Source organism: Natator depressus, chromosome 5, assembly GCF_965152275.1.
Source record: "Natator depressus isolate rNatDep1 chromosome 5, rNatDep2.hap1, whole genome shotgun sequence".
Classification (NCBI taxonomy): Eukaryota; Metazoa; Chordata; order Testudines; family Cheloniidae; genus Natator; species Natator depressus.
In genome coordinates, this window is record NC_134238.1 from 132,901,640 (window position 1) to 132,925,203 (window position 23,564).

General features: G+C 47.3%; 1 protein-coding gene across 1 annotated transcript in view; it reads right to left on the minus strand.

The window, feature by feature from the left end:
- Positions 1 to 1,731: 1,731 nt before the first annotated feature.
- The window catches only part of B4GALT1 (beta-1,4-galactosyltransferase 1), a 57,641-nt gene continuing 35,808 nt past the window's right edge, over positions 1,732 to 23,564 (minus strand). The window contains exons 3-6 of the mRNA XM_074953705.1: positions 11,704 to 11,891; positions 10,153 to 10,275; positions 5,974 to 6,078; positions 1,732 to 5,224 (exon numbers count right to left, since the gene is read on the minus strand). Of these exons, the coding sequence (XP_074809806.1) occupies positions 5,089 to 5,224; positions 5,974 to 6,078; positions 10,153 to 10,275; positions 11,704 to 11,891 (552 nt within the window). The 3' untranslated portion in view covers positions 1,732 to 5,088. The remainder of the gene's footprint in view (positions 5,225 to 5,973; positions 6,079 to 10,152; positions 10,276 to 11,703; positions 11,892 to 23,564) is intronic.

Below are 23,564 nucleotides of genomic sequence, written 5' to 3' on the forward strand. Positions count from 1 at the left end.
AAATATATCGATTTCAGTTATAACACAGAATACAAAGTGTATGCTGCTCACTTTATAGTATTTATGATTACAAATATTTTCACTGTAAAAATGATAAACAAAAGATAGTATTTTCCAATTCACCTCATACAAGTACTGGAGTGCAATCTCTATCATGAAAGTGCAAATTACAAATGTAGGTATTTTTGTTACATAACTGCACTCAAAACCAAACCAATGTAAAACTTTCGAGCCCACAAGTCCGCTCAGTCCTACATCTTGGTGAGCCAGTCGCTCAGATAAACAAGTTTGTTTACATTTGCGGAAGATAATTCTGCCTGCTTCTGAATTACAATGCACCTGAAAGCGAGAACAGGCGTTCACATGGCACTGTGGTAGCTAGAGTCACAAGATATTTACGTGCTAGATATGCTAAAGTTTCATATGCCTCTTCATACTTCATCCATTGTTCCAGAGGACATATTTTTTTTAACAAGCATCATAAGTAACACATTCATTAAATTTGTGACTGAACTCCTTGGGGCGGGAATTGTCTGTCCCCGGCTGTTTTACCCGCATTCTGCCATGTATTTCATGTTATAGCAGTCTCGGATGACGACCCAGCACATGTTGTTTGTTTTAAGAACACTTGCACTGCAAATTTGACAAAATTCAAAGAAGATACCAATGTGAAATTTTTAAGATAGCTACAGCACTCGACCCAAGGTTTAAGAATCTGAAGTGCTTTCCAAAATCCGAGAGGGACGAGGTATGGAGCGTGCTTTCAGAAATCTTAAAAGAGCAAGACTCTAATGTGGAAACTACAGAACCCAAACCGCTGAAAAAGAAAAATCAACCTTCTGCTGGTGGCATTTGACTCAGATGATGAAAATGAACCTGCGTCGGTCCGCACTGCTTTGGATCATTACCAAGCAGAACCTGTCATCAGCATGGAAGCATTTCCTCTGGAATGGTGGTTGAAGCATGAAGGGACGTATGAATCTTTAGCGCATCTGGCATGTAAATATCTTGCAACACTGGCTACAACAGTGCCATGCAAACACCTGTTCTCACTTTCAGGTGACGTAATCAAGAAGCAGGCAGCATTATCTTCTGCAAATGTAAAGAAACTTGTTTATCTGAGCGATTGGCTGACCAAGAAGTAGGACTGAGTGGACTTGCAGGCTCTAAAGTTTTATATTGTTTTATTTTTGAATGCAAGGTTTTTTGTACATAATTCCACATTTGTAAGTTCAGCTTTCATGATAAAGAGATTGCCCTACAGTACTTGTTTGAGGTGAATTTAAAAATATTATTTCTTTTGTTTTTTACAATGCAAATATTTGTAATAAAAATATAAAGTGAGCACTGTACACTTTGTATTCTGCCTTGTCACTGAAATCAATATATTTGAAAAGGTAGAAAACATCCAAAATATTTAAATAAATGGTATCTATTATTGTTTAATCGCACGATTCATTTTTGTAATCGCTTGACAGCCCCAATTCTGACTCCCAAACCTCCTCAGTGGAGGACCCTTCTTATGGGCCCACCAGAGCCCACAGTGGGGTGCTGGAGGCTGCAAGGTCCATCCCTCACTCAGGCCATTACTGTTGGCAGGAGGAAGGGGGTAGAACCTGTGCAGAGGAGTTTAAACTGGAAACCCGGGGTGGCCTGCAACTGGACAGAGTAGCTATGGAAGAGACAGACAAAATACATTTCTTCAAGTAATATCACTACCTGTAAAGACTGAAAATACTTTATTTGATGTGAACATGAACATAGGGACCTCAGCTTTTACATGTGGAAATAATACGAGTGATAAAAGTGCAAAGCAAAACCATCTATGGAAAACATGCTGAAAACCTCTACACAGTCCAGCAAATGAGCAAAGGCCACATGATAAAAGGCCACATACCAGAATGCTTAGTATTCTAAAAAACAATTGTTATGACGAAATTAGGTATCTGCATTTGTTTTACATCCGGTTATGTGTTTTAAATTTTGCCCATTTTTACACATGATCATTTCAGTGAACGTTACCATCGACGTCTGAATAGGATCCACCACAAACTAAGATTCAGTCAAAATTCATTTCCGAGTTACATACTTGTTTACTGCTAAGGTCCCTGAAAATCCCAGAGAGAATAATGACTGGATTTCATGGACTGGTCAAATTGAGAAGAAATTTCACAGTTTGATAGATGTACTTTGCATGAGAATTCACCCTGGTGAAATCCTGGCCCAGCACCACAGGGTTATACATATTAAGAAAGGGGGGGAAGATTTTGTCTTTTAAAAACTTTTCTTAAATAGTTTACCGTTTTAAATATTAGTAAAGGAAAAGTAAATCAGCAGCCCATGGGAACTCTTAAGTGTCTGATATGATACATGCTGTTCTGTTTGTTCAAGGTTTCCTTCCCCTTTTCCTTTTAAGGCACATTTGTAGAAATCTCTAATCTAACAGCCAGAACGTTACTACTTACATTAATTCCATTCTTTGAGATTTAAAATATGAAAGCTTTCTATAGAAATTTTCCTGATCTTCATATATTAGTAAGGCAAAACAATCAAATGCAACATATTGTGTCTTTGCAAAGGTTGGGCAGCTAGAGGATTAAACAAATCTCTGAAGATTCAGATGTTTCAGTTGACAGGAGAAGGGGGCAGATGGGGTGTGTGGGGTGTGTGTGGGGGGGAAGAGACGCACAAAGATTCTGGGATTTTCCAAAGAGCCTTGGCTGAGTTTGGTTCCCATACTACCCTGGCATTCAGTGGGAGCTGGGGCCCACACTCCTTAGACTCCTCTGAAAATCCCAGGCCACGTTTGGCTACTAATCAATGCTGCTGCATGTGCGTGGGTTTTGCAGAGAGAAAATTAACCCAGATTCTGGAAGGGATCTAAGCTACATGCTACTGCATCTCTGCCAACACATCAGTAACTTTGTAATGCAATTCCTAGCATGAGTACAATCACACCCAAGAGCAGGTGTTTGCAGGCTGGCTCTTAGGTGAGGATCCTGCAATGGCAGATCAGGTCTTAGTTCCAAACAATGCTGCCAAGAAGTGGTTCTCCCTCGTACTGATCAGAAGCCAGAGCTGTCCTGGTTAACTAAAGGTGTGACTGTATACAGATTTGGTGCACCTTGGTGTGTGGACACTCTCACATGGGTTTGGCTTGTGTTGGTAGGTGTACAGGTGTAAACTAAACCAACAGAGCCAGTTCCAAACAGGTAAGAGAGTGTCCACACTGGCTTCACTTTAACTTGTGTTGGTAGACAAGCCCTTACAAATCAGACGGAAGGGCAGGCACCCCCCCAGGCACCCCATGGGGTTACTGGGGCTTCCGTCCATGACTTTAGCCATAGCCAGTGGTCAAAAAGCACATTTAAATAAAACAGCCCTCCCCCCCATCTTTAGATCAGCCCCTTCCTTCCTTGTGTAAAACAAATGGGACTTAAGCTCCACTTCTACTCTCCAGGTAAACACACCTAGATGCAGGAGTAACCCCGCAGGCCTGATCCAGAGCTCCTACTAACCCTCGCACTGACTCCTGAGAGTTTTGGATCAGGCCCAATTAGCATAAGTCATTTTAGATTGAGCTGGTGGAAAAGTGGCAAAAAGTTCACAAACACTGCTGAGATGTCCATGCTTTGAGGTGAAATTCTGACCTGCTCTAAATGCCATAATGCTGAAGGGGTTTTCATCATGTCATAAAGCGGAAAGACAAGGTACATAGGATGGCACAGCTGCCTATCTGCAGTTTAAAAATGCCGTGAACAAGAAAGCGTACACTCCTCAGTGGCTGCAGAAGTTACAAACAAGTACGGACCTGGAACACTTTCTCCCATCTTAGACACACTTTTAGTGTAGGCTTCAGATCAGCAAAGTAAGCCTGATCTGCACTGTCCTGTCAGTATTAAAGCATTAAAGAACGCAAGAGATTTCATGGACAAATACGTAGCGCAAACTTAATCCATGGCTCACACATCATGAAGCACCATAAGAACCTGTCATTGTGATAACAGACTATTTTTAAGCCTCATTTAACAATTATGCTACATCCTAGTTTAATCAAGGTATTAACATACGTCTCTTTTAAAAACCAAATTTCTCTCACGGCATCTTAAAATATCACAAAACAAAAGGAACAGTGAATTCAAGTTTTATGTATAACAGTAAGTTTTTGTCAAATTTATATGGTATTTAAATGGTGCGAAAAGCTCTTACGAAAGTAAACAAATGTCAGTAAATTTTAATTAAAAAGACTATAGTTTCAGCCCATAATTACAACCAATTTGCCTTTATTAAAAATAGAATGCATCTGGCACTGCTCTATCGAGCAAGAGACATCTTTCCGTGCAGGTCACCTGGAGACAGCACTTCTTGCACCAATCATCATATTTACACCGTCCTGGGCAGCTCCCACCAAGCCTAAATGTCCTGTCTATACAGCGCTCGCTGGAGGGCTGGGCCCTTATTAAAATCCCCTCTGAGATAATAAAAGCTGTCACTGTTACAGATTTTGTAAGATCAATTTTTCCAAAGCTTGCTCTGCATAAAATTAAAGAAAAAAGTGTTTGTTTTGGTTGACATGAGACAAGACTAAACGATACTGGCCTCCACTAACAAAAAGTTGAAGACGAAGTATAAACGTGTACAATTTTAGCAGCATTTTCCAGTCCTTCATAAAGTAACAACAGCAAAGAATTTAACGCGGTGTTCTCGTCTACCTAATTTAACATATGGAAGAAATAATACGGGTAGTAATTGCTGATTCATCGTTTGTTTGTGAACAATAACATTTGAATAAAATATTTATGTGGGGAGCACTGCAGCGAATACGTAATATCCAGCGTTTTCTGGCAATGTAAATATTTACAACTCTTATTTACAGTTTCTAAACTTACAAAAATACCGTAGAGCTAGAAAGTTGTGTAAAGCCAAGTTTGGGATTAAGAAGTCTCACTTGTCCAGCAGACCGGGAAAAACTTTGCATAGCTGAATGCGGCCTTCTTGTTCATTCTGAGTAAAAAACAGTACATATAAAAATCCTACGGATCAGATATCCCTGGTAGCTTCTAAGTCTTCACTTCTGCCTCTCCAACACTACTTTTTTGGTGAGCCAACATCCACTGTGATTTTTGTATACAGTGGGTATTTATCTGTTTTCACTACCTTGTATGACAACGTATTTAAGCCATCAGAATTCATGGTCTCCCTTGTGTGGGCAATTCTGTCAAACCTGTGAAAATAAAAGGATGCAATATTGTAATATTAACGTTGTAATGACCTTGAATTGCACGCAGTACACTGCACCCACCTGCATCACAGCTCTATAGCTCAATGGCCACAAGAAAGGATTAAAACAGGGGTGACCAAACTAGGGCTTGCGAGCCACATGCAGCTCTTTTAGAGTTAAAGTGCAGCTCACAGCGTCCCCTATGCCCCCCCCACCCCATTCTCCGCCTACCAGGCTGGGGGAGGGAAAGCTTGGGGCTTCTGCCCTGCTGTGGTAGGGCTAGGGGCTTCTGCCCAGAGGGGAGAGGGGTCTCAGGGCTTCAGCCCCGCTGGGCACGCCTGCCATGGCTCAGGGCTTCAGCAGGAGCAGGGCTGAAACTCTGAGCCCTGGCAGGACCTTTCTATAGGACTGAAGCCCAAGACCCTCTCCTTCCCACAGGGGTGAAGCCCCGAGCTGGCAGGTGCATCCCGGCACTCGAATTTCTGAAGATGGTCATATGCGGCTCGGAGGGTCAATAAGTTTGGCCACCCCTGGATTGAAATAATCGAAGTGTTCAAAGTTAATCCTGCATCTGGATAGCCCAGCACGTTCCATCAGGTTAGGTACAAGAACTGTGTGAACACTCGGCCCACTGAGTCAAGTAACTTGTGTGATCAGACCTCTACATAGTAAGGAGAAAGCGGGATAATCCAGAACTATCAGCCTTGAGAGCATGTCTAACGTGTCAAGAAGGTGAAGTGAGATGGACACACCTCTGAGGGTTGGGTTCATTTTTGTGGTCTCTTGCATGGCGAATCATTCGGCACTTCCCAATTACAGCATCTGGGCGAGATATTCTCATACCTTTAAAAACCAGCCTGTGAAAGTAAACAAATCAAGAGGCTGCTATTATTCCTAATAAGTACCTGAGTACCCAGTTAAAGCCACTTCTACCTAAAGCTTTCTTTTTTTGGCCCAAAAATGCAGATTCAGGGCAACCAAAACATTTAACAAATTTGTGCCAATTGTTTCAGTCAGAGAAAAAGAAAAACAGTTCTGGAAATGTCAAAATGAATGTCATAAACGGTCACTGGGTGAGAGAGAGAGACCCTAAAGTCCCACAGTGTCCTTGAGCCCAGGCTCCAGCCCGAGGCCAGAATCTACCCAGCAATGAAAGAGCCCCGCAGCCTGAGCCCCACGAGCCTGAGTCGGCTGACACGGGCCAGCCACGGGTGTCTAGTTGATGTGTAGACGTGCCCTCTGAGTACCTTTCCCAGATCCGAAGAGGAGCTCTGTGTGGCTCGAAGGCTTGTCTCCCCCCAACAGAAGCTGATCCAATAAAAGATATTCCCTCCCTCTCCTTGTTTGAAATTAAACACTTTGTGTGACCCAATACAAGGTCTTCTGACTGATTCACTTAAAATTCCAAAAAATGTTGGTTTTGGGTTGACCCAAAACAATTTTTTCCCCCAGTTTTTTGGAACTGGCAGTGAACTGAAAAACTCCATCGTCCGCACAGCTCTGCTGATCCAATGGTAAAGCTTCCTGAGCCAAAGCAATGGCCCAGGTCACTTCCAAATCTGCCATTTGCAATCCCGCTGATACGGCAATGCAGCGAGAAAGCGGAAAGGTTTGAACCAAGCTGCAGTACTGCCTGCTAGATTCACGCAGAAGACGAATTTCCAGTATGGGGTTAATGATACCGTCTCTCTCCTTGCAGAAGCAAGTTAAATTGTGGTGTGCGTGCGTGTGTGTGTGGGGGTCTTAAATGCCATTTAGCAGGGTCGGCAGCCACACCATTGTTTAGTTTGGGCCACCCACGAACAACTGCCTTCTTAGCTTTCAAAACTACTCCCCGTCCAGATGGTGCAACAGCATCTCTGCAGAACTGCCCCATGCGGTCAGCACTGGATCTCTGCTGTTACCCTCTGGCTTCCTGTTCGGAACTCCTACACCCGGCTAACGCTGATGGGTTCAATCCTGTAGGGTGCCAAGTGCTGTCAGCTCCCACAGACTCCAGAGGAAGTTGGGGATGCTCAGCACCCCACAGGATCCACCCGTCTCCATTTCTTCCCACCTTAACTGGCTCTCCATTACCTTCCCACAGCAGTCTCTCACCTGTCTGTTCCACCCGTACTATTCCGTACACACACACCTACAGGATGCTCCTGATTTGCCGAAACCCAATTGCCATCTGAACATAACGCCATTGCATTATCTGAATCCCATCTTCGGTCCCCAGCGGGGAACAATGCACATCTGGAGAACGGAGCAGAGACCCTGGCTGTGGGGGAGGCCACGCTGCTGAAGAATGACTCTTGCAGCCACTCAGCCCCGCTCTCATGGGAAGGAGTGAGCGGGGCCGTGACTGCAGAGGGGCTCCCTGCCGCTCATGCCCTTTCCCTTATCCAAACTCCCAATTACCTGAATAAAACTGGAGTCCCCCATGCTGCTCGAATAATCGGGAGTGTGCTGTGCTTGTTTGAAATTACCAGAACTAGTGCTCCAGCCTTTAACTCTGCATCTTACGAAGTCGGAGCGTGGGACTAAGGCTGGGTCTGTTTCTGCCCATCCTTGGGGGCTGGGGGAAGTTTTGTGGTTAGACACTGTGTGCAATATGTAGATGGAGTTTTACACCTTCTGGTGGACGATATTCTGTGCTCCTACCAAAATGGTGGGAAAGCGCTTTCAAGCTGTAAAGTGTTCTGGCAGCCTAAGTACTACCAGTGTAGCCTAGATGCGGCTCACCTTGACTGAGACACCACTGAATGCGACAGACAGGGCTCAAATGAATTTATTCACGCTCAAATACATTGGTTAGTCTCTAAGGTGCCACAAGTCCTCCTGTTCTTTTTGCGAATACAGACTGACACGGCTGCTACTCTGAAACCAGACAGGGCTCTTGCCACTCAGGAAATGTGACCCTAGAGCAAGCTTTTCTAACACTGGTCAGCTGGCCCTTCCCTGTGTTCTCTTTGCTGTTCCTACCTAGAGTCAAAAGCTACAGAAAATTTTAACTCTCAGGGTAGTTCAGCTCTGGAACAGGCTTCAGAGGGAGGTGGTGGAATCCCCAGCACTGGAAGTGTGTAAGAACAGGCTGGACAAACACCTCTCAGGGTTGGTCTAGGTTGGGTTGGTCCTGCCTCAGTGCAGGGGCTGGATTTGGTGACCTCCTGAGGTCCCTTCCGGCCCAATGTTTCCAGGATTCTATGATTTCAGATTTTATACCACTGCCTCCCTCTCCCTTTTCTAATGCGCTCTAGCTCTTCTGTAACTGGTTCCAGCCACAGATGTCGGAGCATTTTACAAAGGGAATATAATTTTCCTTTAAGCAGGTGACATCATGCAAAGTTGGTTTTGCTTTTTTTAAACAGGTAAACCCTAACATTTACAGATGTCTCAGCCAACACGTGTGTGAAGTTGTTTCATAAACTCAGGGGAAGTATAAAAGCCTATTACAAGGCGGTAGAGAAACATTTCAGATTAAACAGAGGTTAGCAAAACCTTTCATGTATGAACTGAAAAATCAAAACACTGGAGATTTCCAAACCCTACTGGTCTGCTCTCAGCGTGGAAAAAAATTGTAAAAAATAAGCACAAGCTGCACCGTGCAAATAGCTCCCTGGGCTGGTTTCCAGGGTATTTTACTCTCATTCCTGGAATTTTTAGGGTTCTATTTTACACTTTACTATTTTGCAGCTGCTTACATTTTGCTGACAGACACCGTTCCCTGCGAACTGGAACTGCAATATTCCACACTGGGCCGAGTTTCAGATTGACTGTGTTCCTATCATGCAGGTGAGGTTCCTCACTTCTCCCACATGCAGAGAACTTGCCATGGCATGCTGAACAGACCCCCCCCAAGCCAGTGCCCCGCAGCTCTTCTCCCCACCCCACCTTGAGCTGTAGAGAGTTTCCTGATGGAGTGACTTGGGGGTTGGATTGAGGTGCCTCTCTGCAGGAAGCCTGGCCTTCCCAGCTCCCCTGTCCCCAGCGCTGGGTAGGAATCACCGAACATAGCAAGTGAGGAGAAAACAGATTCTGGAAGACAGAAGGAATCTTGCTGCTGCTGAACCCATGGCCCTGGCCTCTCTCAGGCCTCACACCGAGATCAGCACCACCAGCAAACTGCTCAGAGAGCTCACACAGCACCCTCTGCCACTGGGTGCCGGCTGCTCCTCCCTGCCCCAGCTTGCTTTGGCTGGGAGCCAGCACAAACAGTGAGCAGGGCGCCCCGTGCTCCAGGGCCTCCCTTGGCTGCAGACCCACACAGCACCAGGTTGGAGCTCTGCATTTGTATCAGCCTGCACCGTGACAGTTCCTCTGGATGAGGAGGGGAAATGAACACGGGCACTGTCAGCGCGGCTATCTGGGCGTGTGCACGAAGGGCCGCTCCAGCTCCCAGCTCACCTTCTCCGACTTGCTGTGAAATCAGAACCCTGCGCCGGAGGGGAGACTCCATCACCACCTCCACTTCCCTACGAGGGCTGTGCTGCAGGGTCAGAGATGGCGAAGAGCCCCAAATGGCTGTGGTGGGCAGCAAACACAGCCCTAGCCAGCAAGGAGCTCGGTGCAGCCCCTCAACCCACCCCAACCATAGGACACGGGAGCTGGAATGGACGGATGCTCCCAGCTAGCGTCTCCCCAGGAGGATTCCTGAAGAGCTCTTCCGCTGGAAGTGCTATTTACAGCATACACACTCCTCTCTGGCCACTCCAATGCACCTCTGGCGAGGCCCTGCCCACAGAGTGAGAGAAGAGGGGAAGCTCTAGCATGCCGGGCTGCAGACACAGCGCCGGCGAAAGCCAGCGGCTTTAAGCATTGCTCAAGGGGGTCATAAGTCACACGCAGACAGGGAGAACAGCGCTGAGGGCCAAGGCTAGTAGAGGCTTCTAGCTGCACAGCAACAGTGGCAGGAAATCTGGCCAAGCACGTTCCAGCTTGGGTCTTACCTGTTATAAATGTCGTCATCTTCGCCACCCCAGCCCCAGTAATTATTAGGAAATCCATTGATTTTTACGAATTGCTCCTTGCTTAAAGCAGACACACCTCCGAAATACTGATTGTAGGGTAAACTGCAAGGGGGAAAAGAGCTTTGTTAGTGCACCAGGCTTGTTACTGAAAAGCCAGGACCAGATGGTGCCATCAGACACAGCCCTGAGCAAAGGGGTGCATACACGGCACCGCTCGACCTACTCCCACAGGCACTGTGACTCCCAGCTTCTGCTTGGTCTCCCAGGGTAGGGCTAGTGATGATGCTGGCCTGGACCAGCAGTAAGTTACTACCCCATGCCTAGCCCTCACTCGACCACCCTGGCCAGTGAGTCAGGCTGTGGGGGTCACGGCCCCATCCCACCTGCTCCAGGGGCAGTCAGTGGCTGAGTAGCCTGGCTCTCTCCTATGGATCTGGAGAAAAGGTGCAAGAGCCCATGAAGGGTATATTGGCAGCGTTTGTACAGCGTAGCCCAGTGAAAAGCAATGTCCTCTAGGGCCCAGGGGCAGGGCTCCAAATGGGCTTGTTATAACCAAGTTTAGAACAGGCTTCCAAGGGCAGTATTTAAAAACGAGCCTTTGCCCGTTTCCTAACAAGGTCTGCTAAAAGGCACATTCTCCCTGCAGGGTGAATAAGCAGATGGCTGGGGTGATGGTGGCTAGGAAGAGGCATATCCCTGGAATGACTAGCAGGACTGGACTGGGCAGGGGAGGGGGTGGGGGCTGTCACTGGAATGACTAGCAGGGCTGGGTGTGTGTGTGTTCATGCATTAGGTGGAGCACAGACAAATTTAGCATTTCTTTTTTGGTGCCGTCTTCCCTGATCTCACCCACCATAACCACAACGCCTCAGCCCATATGTTAACGCCTGAAAATTCTACCATACAGACATTTCTAGGTGCAAATATCCATAGGGCTTCCCTGCCACACAGGTCATGATGAATAAGCTGATATGGCCAAGATGATCAGATCCTTGTCCCCAAGAGCAGGCACGGTGACTATTGGCCTGCAAGGAACACACTCTCCTCACAGCAGACTGTTACTGAGATTTTCCAATATCCCAGGGGTAGCCATTCTGGAAAACCTCCTGGCCCAGAAATCCTGACAAACTCTGCTACCACAATGCTAAATACAGAGGGCCAAATTCTCCCGGGACTTAGGCAGGAACAATCCCACTGCCTTAAATGGAGACAGAACGGTGTTTACTGGTTGCTTTAATCGATACAGGATAAGATCAGCAGCTACAGGATGAGTACAAAAAAATCTGAAAAAGATCAGCTTCTATTTTTTCTACTCCTGTGACTGATATTTGAAAACTTTTAAGAACAGTTACCTAATCTCTCCTGCAGACAAACCTTTTGTTCCACCTACACTGTGACAAATTGCAGCCAGGAGTGATTTTTCCAGGCCTTCAGTATGAGGTTTATACTGGAGATGCTGCCACTCTGCCATAGGCATGGAAGGCTAAAATACAGATGAGTAACAAACGGTCCATTGAAAAGAGTTCTCACCGAAATCCAAACTTATCCATTGATACAGAAAGGTGCCGTGGCTGGCTGTAACACTTGTAGATGTTCCTGTCGTCCATTGGAATTAGGTCTACATCACTAAATACAAAGCAATCATAGTCATATTCTTTCAAAGCTTCTTCGAAGCCTACGTTCAGAAGTTTAGCACGATTAAAGGTTTCTTCTCCATCCTAATTTAAAACAAATAAAAACAATTAAGCACCTTAAGGCGGTTAGTATACACTGTCCATTTCTTACCTGTTACCAAAGTGTCACACTGGACCTGCACTGCCACCAACAGAGTCAAAGTCTCCCTGAGCCCTCACAGCGTGGTTGATGGAATATGACTAGCGCTACAACCCATCTAAGGAGCTGGACATTGATGCCCCAAAACTTCTTTGCCCAAATACTGTATTTTCTGGGCAGCTGAATCTAAGTGTAGCAGTTCACAGACATGAGGGAAAGCTGAAATGGTAGACAACAGAATAACCAGAGTTGGACAACACTCCATTCGTCCTACCAGTTACTGACACATGAGCTCCTAGAAGCACAGGTCATCCCCACTTCACTCTCTACACCATCCCATCGCATAGGTGAACCCCATCAACCTTGTGTGGGTATTAGAGGGAAGGTGATCTATGAAATCTCCCTAGCTCTGCACTGGACACTGCCTTCATGTACAGAATGTCACCCAGCAGAGGTATCTTGTGGTATCTCAAATTAAACAAGTGACCTTCCTTTCTGAGGTTCAGCTTGTACTAAAAACCCTCCTCAGGTGAGAAGTTTGGGCAGAATCTCAGAAAAGCTCCTCTTGGTTTGAGTGGGAGGAGATGTCTTGGGAAAAGGCTAGTGGTTCTAGGAAGCACATGAAAGAACAACCTACCTAGATAGCTACTAGGGTGTGAAACCTCTCCCCAGGCCTTGGAGGTGCTTCTGCCCTCTGGTGAAGACTGGGTGACCAAAGGGGGTGAGAGGAAGGATGGCTTTGTGGTGAAGACACTGGGTTCTCTCCTGGCTCTGCCCTATGGGACCCTGGGCACATCCCCAAAGCCAACTCAGCCAAGCACTTATTCATGTGCTACCTCTGAGCACACACATGGGCTTGATGAGAGTGAGCCATGTGCGTAAAGCGAAGTGCTCTGCTGGAGAGGGATGGGAGGGGTCAGCACATTCGTAAGTGCTTTGCTGACGTGGGGCTGACAGGCCACGTCTACACAAGGAGCGTGCTACCAGCCTAGGAATACTGGTATGCTGTACTGGCCAAGTGCCCCTACCGTGGAGACAGCTGTACTGGTTATGGTAAAAGCCAGACAAGCTAAGCTGGTTTGCCGGTATAACTGTGTCTGCACATGGGGCTTCTGCTGGCCAGGGATCACTCCCCTTCACATCCCTGACCAACGGATGTGTGCTGGCAGGAATCGGTAGCGTAGACCTGGCCTTAGCAAGCGCACCCTCTCGAGGGGACCAGCAAAGTATCTCTTGACAGTGCCTCTCAGGGGCACCGTCAGGAGAATACCACCAGCGCTTGGCACGATGGCAATTCGCACCTGGCAAAAGCCTGTACAATACAGCAGACAGCTCCTTCAGCTGGGGTCTAAACATGGACACCAGCTGGGGTGGGAGCCTCTGGCGCTGCCCCACACGTTACCTCCATCCATCTCAGAGTCTGGGGAGACGACTGCTTGGCTACACACACAAGCATCACTTCCACAAGAACAAAGGTGACTCAGAAACTGGGACTTGGTTCCTAAGTCACTTAGACACTTTTGAAACTATTATGCACCATTCTTACATATCCCCTGTTTGAGGCTAAGGTTTGTTGTTCCTCATAAAGGGCCTGATCCTGCACCACTGGCTTGGAGCCCAAAACCTGTAAGGGGAACAGGCAAAAGGAGCAATGGGTGGCAGAAGTGACCCACCCCTGAAGACGACAAAGTTTTGCCATTCTGGAAAGAGCCTTGGACCCTTAGAATACTATCAGTCAAGGAGGTCCAGACAGTGGCCACACCCCAACTCCTTCTCTCCTGGGTTCCAGTGAATTCCCCCGTGCACTTGGCTATTACCGCAAAGCTAAAGGCATCTGCAGCTTTGCTTGAAAGTCATTTACCTGTCCCTCCATCTACAGAGCAGCAAGCATCAAACCACAGAGCAGCACGTCTGGAATGCAGGTTGAGTCTGGACTGAGGAACAAGGAAACAAGGAACGGAAGCTTAAAGGTTCCCAGTTTACTCTCCGATTGGCCCCTCTGCTTGGCTAATAAATAATCTGTCCGGTAACTCATTAATCCAAATGGGATAATGGATCTGGCTCTTAGAAACCATGTTTAACTCACTAAATCCTGCAGCTACTTTAGTTGTGCAAAACTGGAGGATAGTTACACAGTTACAGGCTTGGGTTTTTCAAAAGCATTGGCCTCTCTGTGCTCCCACTAAAGTCAATGGCGAGCGCTGGCCTACATGACTGCAGTGGGAGCAGTTACCATCGACTTCGCTGAGGAGCCAACTCAAGCTAAGTCAACAGGAGGCTTCCTTAAACTGAAATACAAGCTGCCGGTTTCACAAAGTTCATTTCTAAGCCAGGTTAGTTAAATGCAATTTTCTCATGAAGACAAGGCCTAACAGGGAGACCCCAACCACACAAAAATGTTTCTGCCGATCCTTGAGCAACAGAAAGTGAACTGAGCGTGGAGGGTGGGATGGGGAAGGGGAAGGGTAGAGAAGTGCATTAAGCAGCAATGAGGTACTTCTGTAATCTAATTTAGGGATTAAAAAAAAAAAAAAAAAAAATCAGCTACAAATAGGAAATGGAATCCAAATAAATGGAAGGGCTGAGCTCTAGCCACGGATGCAGACATCTTCTTAAAGAGGGACTGCCTGGCCAGGTGAGAGTCAGACACCAGTTCAGAGGGCTGTGTGTTTGCCAGGAGGCTGTCACTCCAGTGCTGTGGAAGGAGTTGCTTAGGATCCCTGCAGGATAAAATGCCTAAAAACCACTCCCATCTCGGGGGCCAGTGACATGTTCCTGCTTATCATTGCTCAAGCTGTTTCTGATGGTTATGTCGTAGATGGAGAACTCCATTTTTCCTGCACTTTCTTCACTGTTCCAGTAATGAACTAGGTGAAGGCGGCCTCTCACTCGGATTTATGCTCCCTAAGCCTTTATTTTTAGGAGCAACTTCAACCACTAACCTCCAACTTCCTGCAATTCTTACATGGCAGTCCAGTTCGAGGCCTTTTGAGTTAGATTTAGGACCCTCATCAACTCGGGGTGTTTTTAAGTCACTCTCCAGAATAAGGGTTTAGGAAACAAGCTGTTGATTGAACTGAAAACAGAGATTGCTGCCTGGCTGGGACACAGAAGTTCTCAACCGGGTCAGACCACCCTCACCACTGCAAGCTTGAACTGCCATCTGCTCAGCTGGCCAAGCACATCCATGCCCGGGACACAGACAACAAGCATTTCATCCGTTTGGTGTTTTCCCTCTATGCTTTATGCCTAGACCCTCTCGATGTCGATTCAGACGGGCCTGTGCACCCTAGAGGCAGTGGCTGTTTCTGTGATGGGACTGTTATTACAGCCAGACTCCTCTGACTCAGACACAGCCCTTGGCTTTGCTGCAGCTTGGAGGACTGCAGGGGTCCTTGCGGCAGCACACGCAGGCTGTGATCCACAGAGCCCTAGAAGGCTAAAATGCACTTGGACATGGTCCATGGAGAGTTCTCTAGGCACATGGTGCTGGGTCCTCGTTTCCAGTGGCTAAAATCTACCCAGCCCTTTCCTGGTGGGATGGGTCCCTCCCATAGGCAACTGCTGTACTTGCCACAAGGACGTTGTATGACTGCGAATGGGAGGGGGGCTGTGTGAGCATCAATGGGAGGGGAAGCTGTTCCCAAGACACGATCCCTGCTATGGAAAAGCTTCTGAACCCCTGCCCCAGCAAGGACACAGCCAGGGCGATACAGCTGCGATCAGAACAGAAAGGAGTACACGGAGGATTTTTGTTTATTTGTTGTTAAAAAGGGCTGTGCGTTTCTTAACTGGTGACAATTTAGAAGCAGCGTCAGGGCTGGAGTAACTGAGATTTAAATTTCCCAGTATCCCACGAGCTGCTGAAGGGTTTAGCCTCAAACTAATCCCAACGCTTTCAAAAGGAAAAATACAGAAGTAGGAAATTCACTGAGTTTTGTACTCTCTCTCCTGATTTATTTTTGGTGATGGTGGTGGCAGGAGGCTTGGTAAAAGCAGAATAATAATAAAAAAAACAGGGCCAGATTCTAATACCCTTTCTCTGGTTTAGTATCCCCTTGCTCTAGGAGTGCTCTCATTGGCTTCAATGGTACCATTCAGTGTAACAAAGGCTACCAAAGCTGGGCCCTGAATCTGTACTAAATGAATAAATAATATCCTCTTCCTCCTGGCAAAAGAAACCTCCCCCCCAGGGGAATGCCACCGTGCCCTGGGCTCAGCCAGGTGCTGCTGTGTAGCTAGCTTCCACGCGTGGTATGTTTGCAACGTGTCTGTGCGGGGCTCCGGTAGCCCCCCTGAGATCTCGCTTCCAGCCGTAGCGCGGTCCATTACTTTTGACGTTTCAGCAGGAGGCAAACAGATGGCACTCTTGCTAACGTTAGCATTTTTGCTGATTTATTTGCCTGTCCTCTGGGGATGCAAACCCCTTCAGGTCCGAAGGACGACAGGCAGCGAACACCCGTGCAGAATGTGTTACCATGCAAACCTCAAGGGGATCGTCTTTCCCCTTTTCCCTGCATGAGTGAACAGACCATCCCAGCGGGTCTCAGCAGCACACAAGGCAGATTCACAGCCAGGCAGGTGGTAACCCTTCCTATACAGGGCAGAAAGCTGGCAGCCTTATGCAAATAAAGACTTCCCCTTCTTCATCACCCTAGGACTTAGAACTTGCCCAGCCAAACTGAATAAGAAGTGCTGTCTGTGTTAATGGCCTGTCAATTAACACGAGAGAGGCAAATCTGTACCAAAAGAATCCCTCAGACGGTAGAGTGGTCATTCACATGGTGGGGACTGAGGCCACAAACAGAAGAGTTAGAGAAGAAATCCCTTTTGCTTCTGTGACTCAGCTACCCCCAGACAAACCATTTGACACTTGATCTAGCTGTGGCTTATACAGACTGCACTGAAGGATCTGTAGCCATTTGTCTCACCCATGGAGGCTGGAATGCTAATCTGTGGGGCCTGCCAAATAGCTAACTTCCACAGCAACACACATGCCCCCTGTGCAGGCACTAGGATGGAGACACCATGCCAGAAGGGAACCTGGCGCTTTTACTGGGCAGGAAATATGGCCCAACTGGACCATGTGCATTAGTCTATCACAACCCTTGAGGCTCTACCCTCTACATAGGGAGACCACTAACAAAGGAGCAGCAGTAAGCTCTCGCTGAGGAAGGGGCAAGTGTAGATAGACCCTCAGGGCCCTGTAGATGTCCAGAGAACACCTTCGCTTCTTTGTCACTTCAGGAAGAAGAGCACCCTGTAATTAACGTGGGCAACTCTGCCATCCCTGTCACAGCAGAGGGAAGGAAAGGAGCCCCCAGAAAACTCCTCTTCCCTGCTCGGCGGCAGGTTGGAAGCCTATCTAGCTCGGAGAGGAGAGCGTAGTCAGACTAGACTCAGACTGGTAGCGTTCCAAGGGAGCAGCTCTGCTGGAGAAACTGGAGTGACCTGCTCTGAAAGTCTTAGAGACAAGCTGTGATCTGAAGCTCCTGGAGGGGCCCAAGGGCAGGGAGGCCAGCCTCTGTCCCACAGGCTCCGAAGGCTGTTGCCAATTGCCAGCCTGGCGGGAGCCTTCGAAGGAAAGCAACAGGAGGCTTCATTTTGTTTAGAAAAACCTCTTCTAAGCCAGGAGATGCCGACTGCCCGTGACACCAGCCAGCAGCAGCACTGAAAGTATGCAGAGCCATCAGACCCTGGGAAGGAACCAGCGACCCCCTGTGGGAAGTGAACTGAGGCATAATTGCCATCTTCAGCTTCTGATGTCCACTGAAAGTAGGAAGCACATGTACATCCAGGTTCACGTTTCTGCACAGAACCCCCTTCTGGGGTACGTCTACACTAGACACTACGCCCAGGTTCTGACTCAGGTTTGAGCCCAAGCCCCGACTTCCGTCCACACACCAATCAGTCTGACTCGGGTCAGCAAGCACTCAAGACCCAAGTCCTAGAACCCTGCTGGGGAGGGGCAGGGGTGTCAGTGCCCGAGTACTACTGTGATTTGGGTCCAAGCCCTGTGCTTCTGCAGTTTGGACACAGCTCAAGCTGCAGACCGGAGTCAGAAGGGCTGTGTAGTGCAGTGTGGATGCGCTAGCACAGCTGAGAGACCTGGGTCTAGCAACTGGAAATGCAGCTTTGCAATGCAGTGCGGTGGCCCAAGTGCAGACTTGGAAACACAAGAGCTGTGCAGTGTAGACGTACTCTAGAGCTCTGAGATGGCAGCGCCTGTGGGAGAGGGTAAGGCTCTGGGCACCGGGCGTACTGCAGGGGTGAGAGACCCCCTCAGTGTCGCGGGGGGCTTGCCTGTGTTAAACATTAACGCTGGGGGGTTTAGAGAAGTCTTGGGGGTTTGGACGCCTAGCCCCTTTGGCACCTCTGGAAATCCAGCCTACCATCTCTGCTGACTACCCAGGAGCACCCGGCAGGATTCCATAGACCCCCCCACGCAGCAGCTTACTCCTCACACGAAGGGACCAATTGAAGCCTCCAAACACATCTGAAACCCACCTCCTTTGGGTTTGGAGGCCGGTTTCAGAGGGGGAAGGCTAACATACACTATGCCTACTGCTCCCTTCTCATCGCTCCAAGCCTGAGGTGTCAGCCTGGGGAGTGCAGGATACTCTCGTCCCTGAACACCAAAGCAGCATGATCGCCACGTTACCAAGGGTGCTTCTTCACCAGCCGCACAGGGAGAGACATTTTGGACCGGACTGTGACAGGCCTGCTTGCGTGTAAGCGTCTGTGGGATCAAGGCATTAACGCTCAGGTAGCCTAACTCCCGAAGAGACATAAGAACGGCCACACTGGGTCAGACCAATAGCCCATCCAGCCCAGTCTCCTGTCTACCAACAGTGGCTGGTGCCAGGTGCCCCAGAGGGAATGAACAGACAGGGAATCATTAAGTGATCCATCCCGTCGCCCATTCCCAGCTTCTGGCAGTCAGAGGCTAGGGACACCCACAGAATGGAGTTGTGTCCCTGCCAATCCTGGCTAATAGCCATTGATGGACCTATCCTCCATGAACTGATCTAGTTCTTTTCTGAACTCTCTTATAGTCTTGGCTTTCACAACATCCTCTGGCAACGAGTTCTGGAGATTGACTGTGCGTTGTGTGAAGAAATACTTCCTTCTGTTTGTTTTAAATCTGCTGCTAATTAATTTCATTGGGTGACCCCTAGTTCTTGTGTTAAGTGAAGGGGTAAATAACATTTTCTATTCACTTTCTCCACACCAGTCATGATTTTACAGACCTCTGTCATATCCCCCACTTAGCTGTCTCTTTTCTAAACTGAACGGTCCCAGTCTATTTAATCTCTCCTCATACGGAAGCTGTTCTATATCCTTAATCATTTCTGTTGATTCCCATTCCTGAACCTTTTCCAAGTCCAATATATCTTTGTTGAGATGGGACGACCACATCTGCACGCAGTATTCAAGGTGTGGGCGTACCGTGGATCTATGGAGAGGCACTATGATATTTTCTGTCTTATTATCGGTCCCTTTCTCAATGATTCCCATCATTCTGTTCACTTTGTTGACTACCGCTGCACACTGAGCTGATGTTTTCAGAGAACTATCCACAGTGACTCCCAGACACTTCTTTGGAAGCCCCAGTCTAAATCTACATGTATTTGATTATTTCTCTAGGAGTACTGCAGCATCCAGCGTGTTTCTAGTCCACACCATATGTTACTCACTAGGAATATCATCTCCTTGGTGCCATGCAGCCAGCAGCAGCCACAACATTGCTGCAGTGAGTAAAATAGATTCCTTAACAGAAAAACACCAGGAACAGAGCGTGGCACAGAAATGTCCATTATTTGACTAGCAGCTGAGCGCACCATCGGCAGGATGCAGGGAACGGAGTGCCGTGGACACGTATAGGCCACACAGTTGTCAGCTGCTTTCCAGATCGAAGGTCAGAAGATAAACTCAGTTAAACTGGAATAACCAACTGTTGTGGGTGCCTTGCACAATTACCGTGGGTGCCTTGCACAACTGCCTTCCAGGACACATTCAAAGGAGAGCAATTGCTGTTGCTCCCAACAACAGGTGAGGGCTGTTCTGAGCAGCCTCCTCACAGGAGAGTCTCTTCATTATTTTTCTTCTCGGTACCCATAGGAGAGAATAGAAAGCTCCTTTTCACAATAGCATCTGCCTCTGCTGTACACTAACCCACAAGCAGAGTGACCCAGCAAACTGGCAAACAGGAGCTAGGCAGCATTTCTATTGATTCTTTCTAAAACAGCCCAGCAGCTCCATTCTGCCCTATGAAATAACATGTAAAAACACAACACCCACACATGAGCAGAGTCAGATATCACACAATGTACCACACATGCAGTCACAGGACATAGCCAGAGCCAGTGGGAAATTGCTGGAAAAACAACTTAAATTTGCAGGGAATTTTCTAATCCTCCCCAATCCCTCTACCCACTTTAGGGTGAATGTGTTAGCTCAGTAAAGCAGCAACAAGGGGTAAGGGTGGCTGTAGTTACACTCAGCAGCCAAGTCAAGTGAGGGCTCTAAGAGGCGAAGGCTGGTTCAGTGGCTGAGGTGCTAACCTGGGACTCAGGAGACCCAGCTTCAATCCCCTGCTCTGCCACACACTCCTGGTGTGACCACAGGGAAGTTCCTCATCTATAGCAATGGGGATGACAGTACTGCCCTTCCTCCCGGAGGGGGGATAAACTCAGTATACTGACTGGGAGGAGCCAAGTAGTGGGGCAGGAGAATTACATATGGAACAACTATGCAGAGTTCCCATCCTGGAGAGAGTGACTGAGGTGACACCCAAACTGGTCACTCGAGTTTTACCTGCGAAGAATTTGCCCCAGTGTTTTTAAAGACTGCCTAATCCCCAGGAATGTGGGCACCAAAGGAGGAAAGTGCTTTCAGGGGGTTACATGGAACGGATGGTTATCTCACTCACAGGCCTACTGGTGCATTCTACAACTCCTGGAGTGCCTACCCCATAATGCCCCGGGGCTTTCTAAACATGAGGTATGGCATTGTGGGATGTAGTTTGGAGAATCAGATAACATGGGGTAATGACACATGTGGCTTCCATTGTTGACTGGGCTAGGTCAGGTAGACCTGACCCGAAGACCTCACCCCAGGTGTTGCAACACACTATGACCAGTGCTTGTAGATTACATGGCATGACTGTTGTGTGTAGATGCAAAACATCAGACGGACCTTGCAAGCTCCAGCTCTCCTAATCAATTGTTCATTGTAAGATCTTTTTTATCTCCCATAGGCAAGGCTCAGCTGCAGGTTTATTTACCCATTTTAATAGATGTTGGCATGTGGATGGCCCAAACTAAGTTCACACTTCATTGAGGTGAACAGGCCAAAGGTCAGGGTCATAAGTGTGTTGACGGTATATGTTCCACTGAAGACAGGTAATTGTCTCATTAACTGGGATTGGCACAAATGTATCCATTTACATCAGGAGCAGTTTAAAAAAAGACAAGATTTAAAAAAAAACAATAGACCATAAAACTGCTGCTCTGCATTTTCCATCCCCACTCGAGTTTTCCACTGGCTCTGGTTATACCCCAGACACTTTACAAATACCGTTTTTCTGACTTCAGTCCAACATTAATCTGGTGCATTTCAGACAGCCAAAAATTGAATGGTGAAGATGCAATGGATTCATGCCTGAATTGCATTGCACTGAAAGGAAGAAGTTTGACATTACCAGTGCAGCAGCAGTAAGGGTCAGCGCTCCTCTCTCTTTCTATGAGCTGCAGAGTACAGAAGAGCACGTAGCTGGAGTGCAAAAAGCAGATCACACAGTAATTTTCCTCGCTTCAGTGACTGCTTTGCTACAGACACGATTAACAAGTAAAGATAAAATTTCCTCACTAGAAGGAAAAAAAAAAGAAGAAAAAAAAAGGAAGGATGGATGCAAAGGGAAGGACAGACAAGAAAGAGAGAAAAGCAATTGTCAAGACAGCAGAGAAATAAGAACGTTTTTCCTCCTCTACTTCTGTCAAAGCACCCACATTTCTGTAACCACCCCCGACACAGCTTTCCCCTCGCCCCCATGGAGAGTGGCAGCTGGTGTAGTGCCACGGACTGTATTATGGGCATAATGGTTCAGAGATGTGCAGATCATGCTGAGACTTGTGCACGTTTAGACTTCAGCACAGGAGAAGGCAAAGATTTTAGCTGCAAATTAGGTCACGTCAGTTACTTCCGCTAACCATTGCCCTGCTGTAAAGGAGAGACTTGCACCTCTCTCGGGTTTGTATACTCAGTATATTGGCACGACGTCTGGTTAACTCTTCGCGAAGGGGGCATATTTTAAAAGACTGACTAGCTAATTTATGTGCAGGTTAATTTTAGAGCATATGTGAAATGCCCTATGGTACAGTTCAGTCCCCATGACCGGGCAGTGCTCGCCTTCGTTGCCAGGGACACTAACCATTGGAGATTAGTTCCAGGGGTGCTCTCATCACTGTGATGTGGGTATCTGCTCACTAGCAACTAGCCCAAGACCACAAGTCATTTTTCAAGGCCTCTGAAAAGCTACCATGTGATTAAGATAATTACAATGAGCAGTAACCACTGCTATGTGCGTAGGACTGAAATCCCATATTTTAAACAAGATACTGAACACGCTAACACAAAAAATAAATTAACATATGAAGCTTAGAGCAACCCGTGACCATTTATTAGAAACGACCACACACCACTAACTTATGACTTTCCAAGTTATGCAAATGCACCCAACTTGTGAAACTAACAGGTTGGATGAAAGGAGCATTCTGGCTGATGAAAGTACATAATGCAGAGGCAACCAGCTTCATCCCCACCCCAACATGTGTGTTTTCAATGCGGATTTAACCAGAACACTAGTATCACTATATGGGCAAACAAAATATATGCATGTACGCAGTGCACCCTTAGTGCAATAAAATACCATCTTCATGAGCTAGGGATGGCTCGGTATTTATGCCACCATTTGTGAGAGGCGTGTGTTCTGGCACGGCTCAGTCTGGAGAGCTGCACTCTAAACTGCCATTTACATCATACTGCAAAGGGGATCTGCCGAGCAACTTCAGGGATAACATTTAGTCTAGTTAGTCGAGCATGTTATTACCGGTTGTAGAAAAGCTCAGTATGGTCTGATTTTCAAGCATGTTACATATATATACAAAAATGATTTGAGGGGAATTAATGACAGTTCATTATTTTAGCTTGGATCATAATCTGTTATTTGCAGTTGCATAGCAGCTGTAAATAGAACGCTCTGCCATCACAGAAACATGAACAAAGTCATAGCAAGCCCAGCAGGTAAGTATTAACACTCCTTAGGTCAGTATTTATCCTGATTTCAAATGCACAGCAATCCACTTCCTGAGGCATGGAGAAAAGTTCAAACCTTTCTGCTGCACCTGCACACACCAACTGATGTTGACTTTAGATATCATCCATTGTTTCTTGCAGTGTTATTGTAGCCAGGTTGGTCCCAGAGTATTAGAGAGACAAGGTGAGTGAGGTAAAGCTGATCCAGCAAAAGACGAAAGCTTATGCTCCAGTACGTCTGTGAGTCTATAAGGTACCCCAGGACTCTTTGCCGCTTTACAGATCCAGACTAACACGGTGAC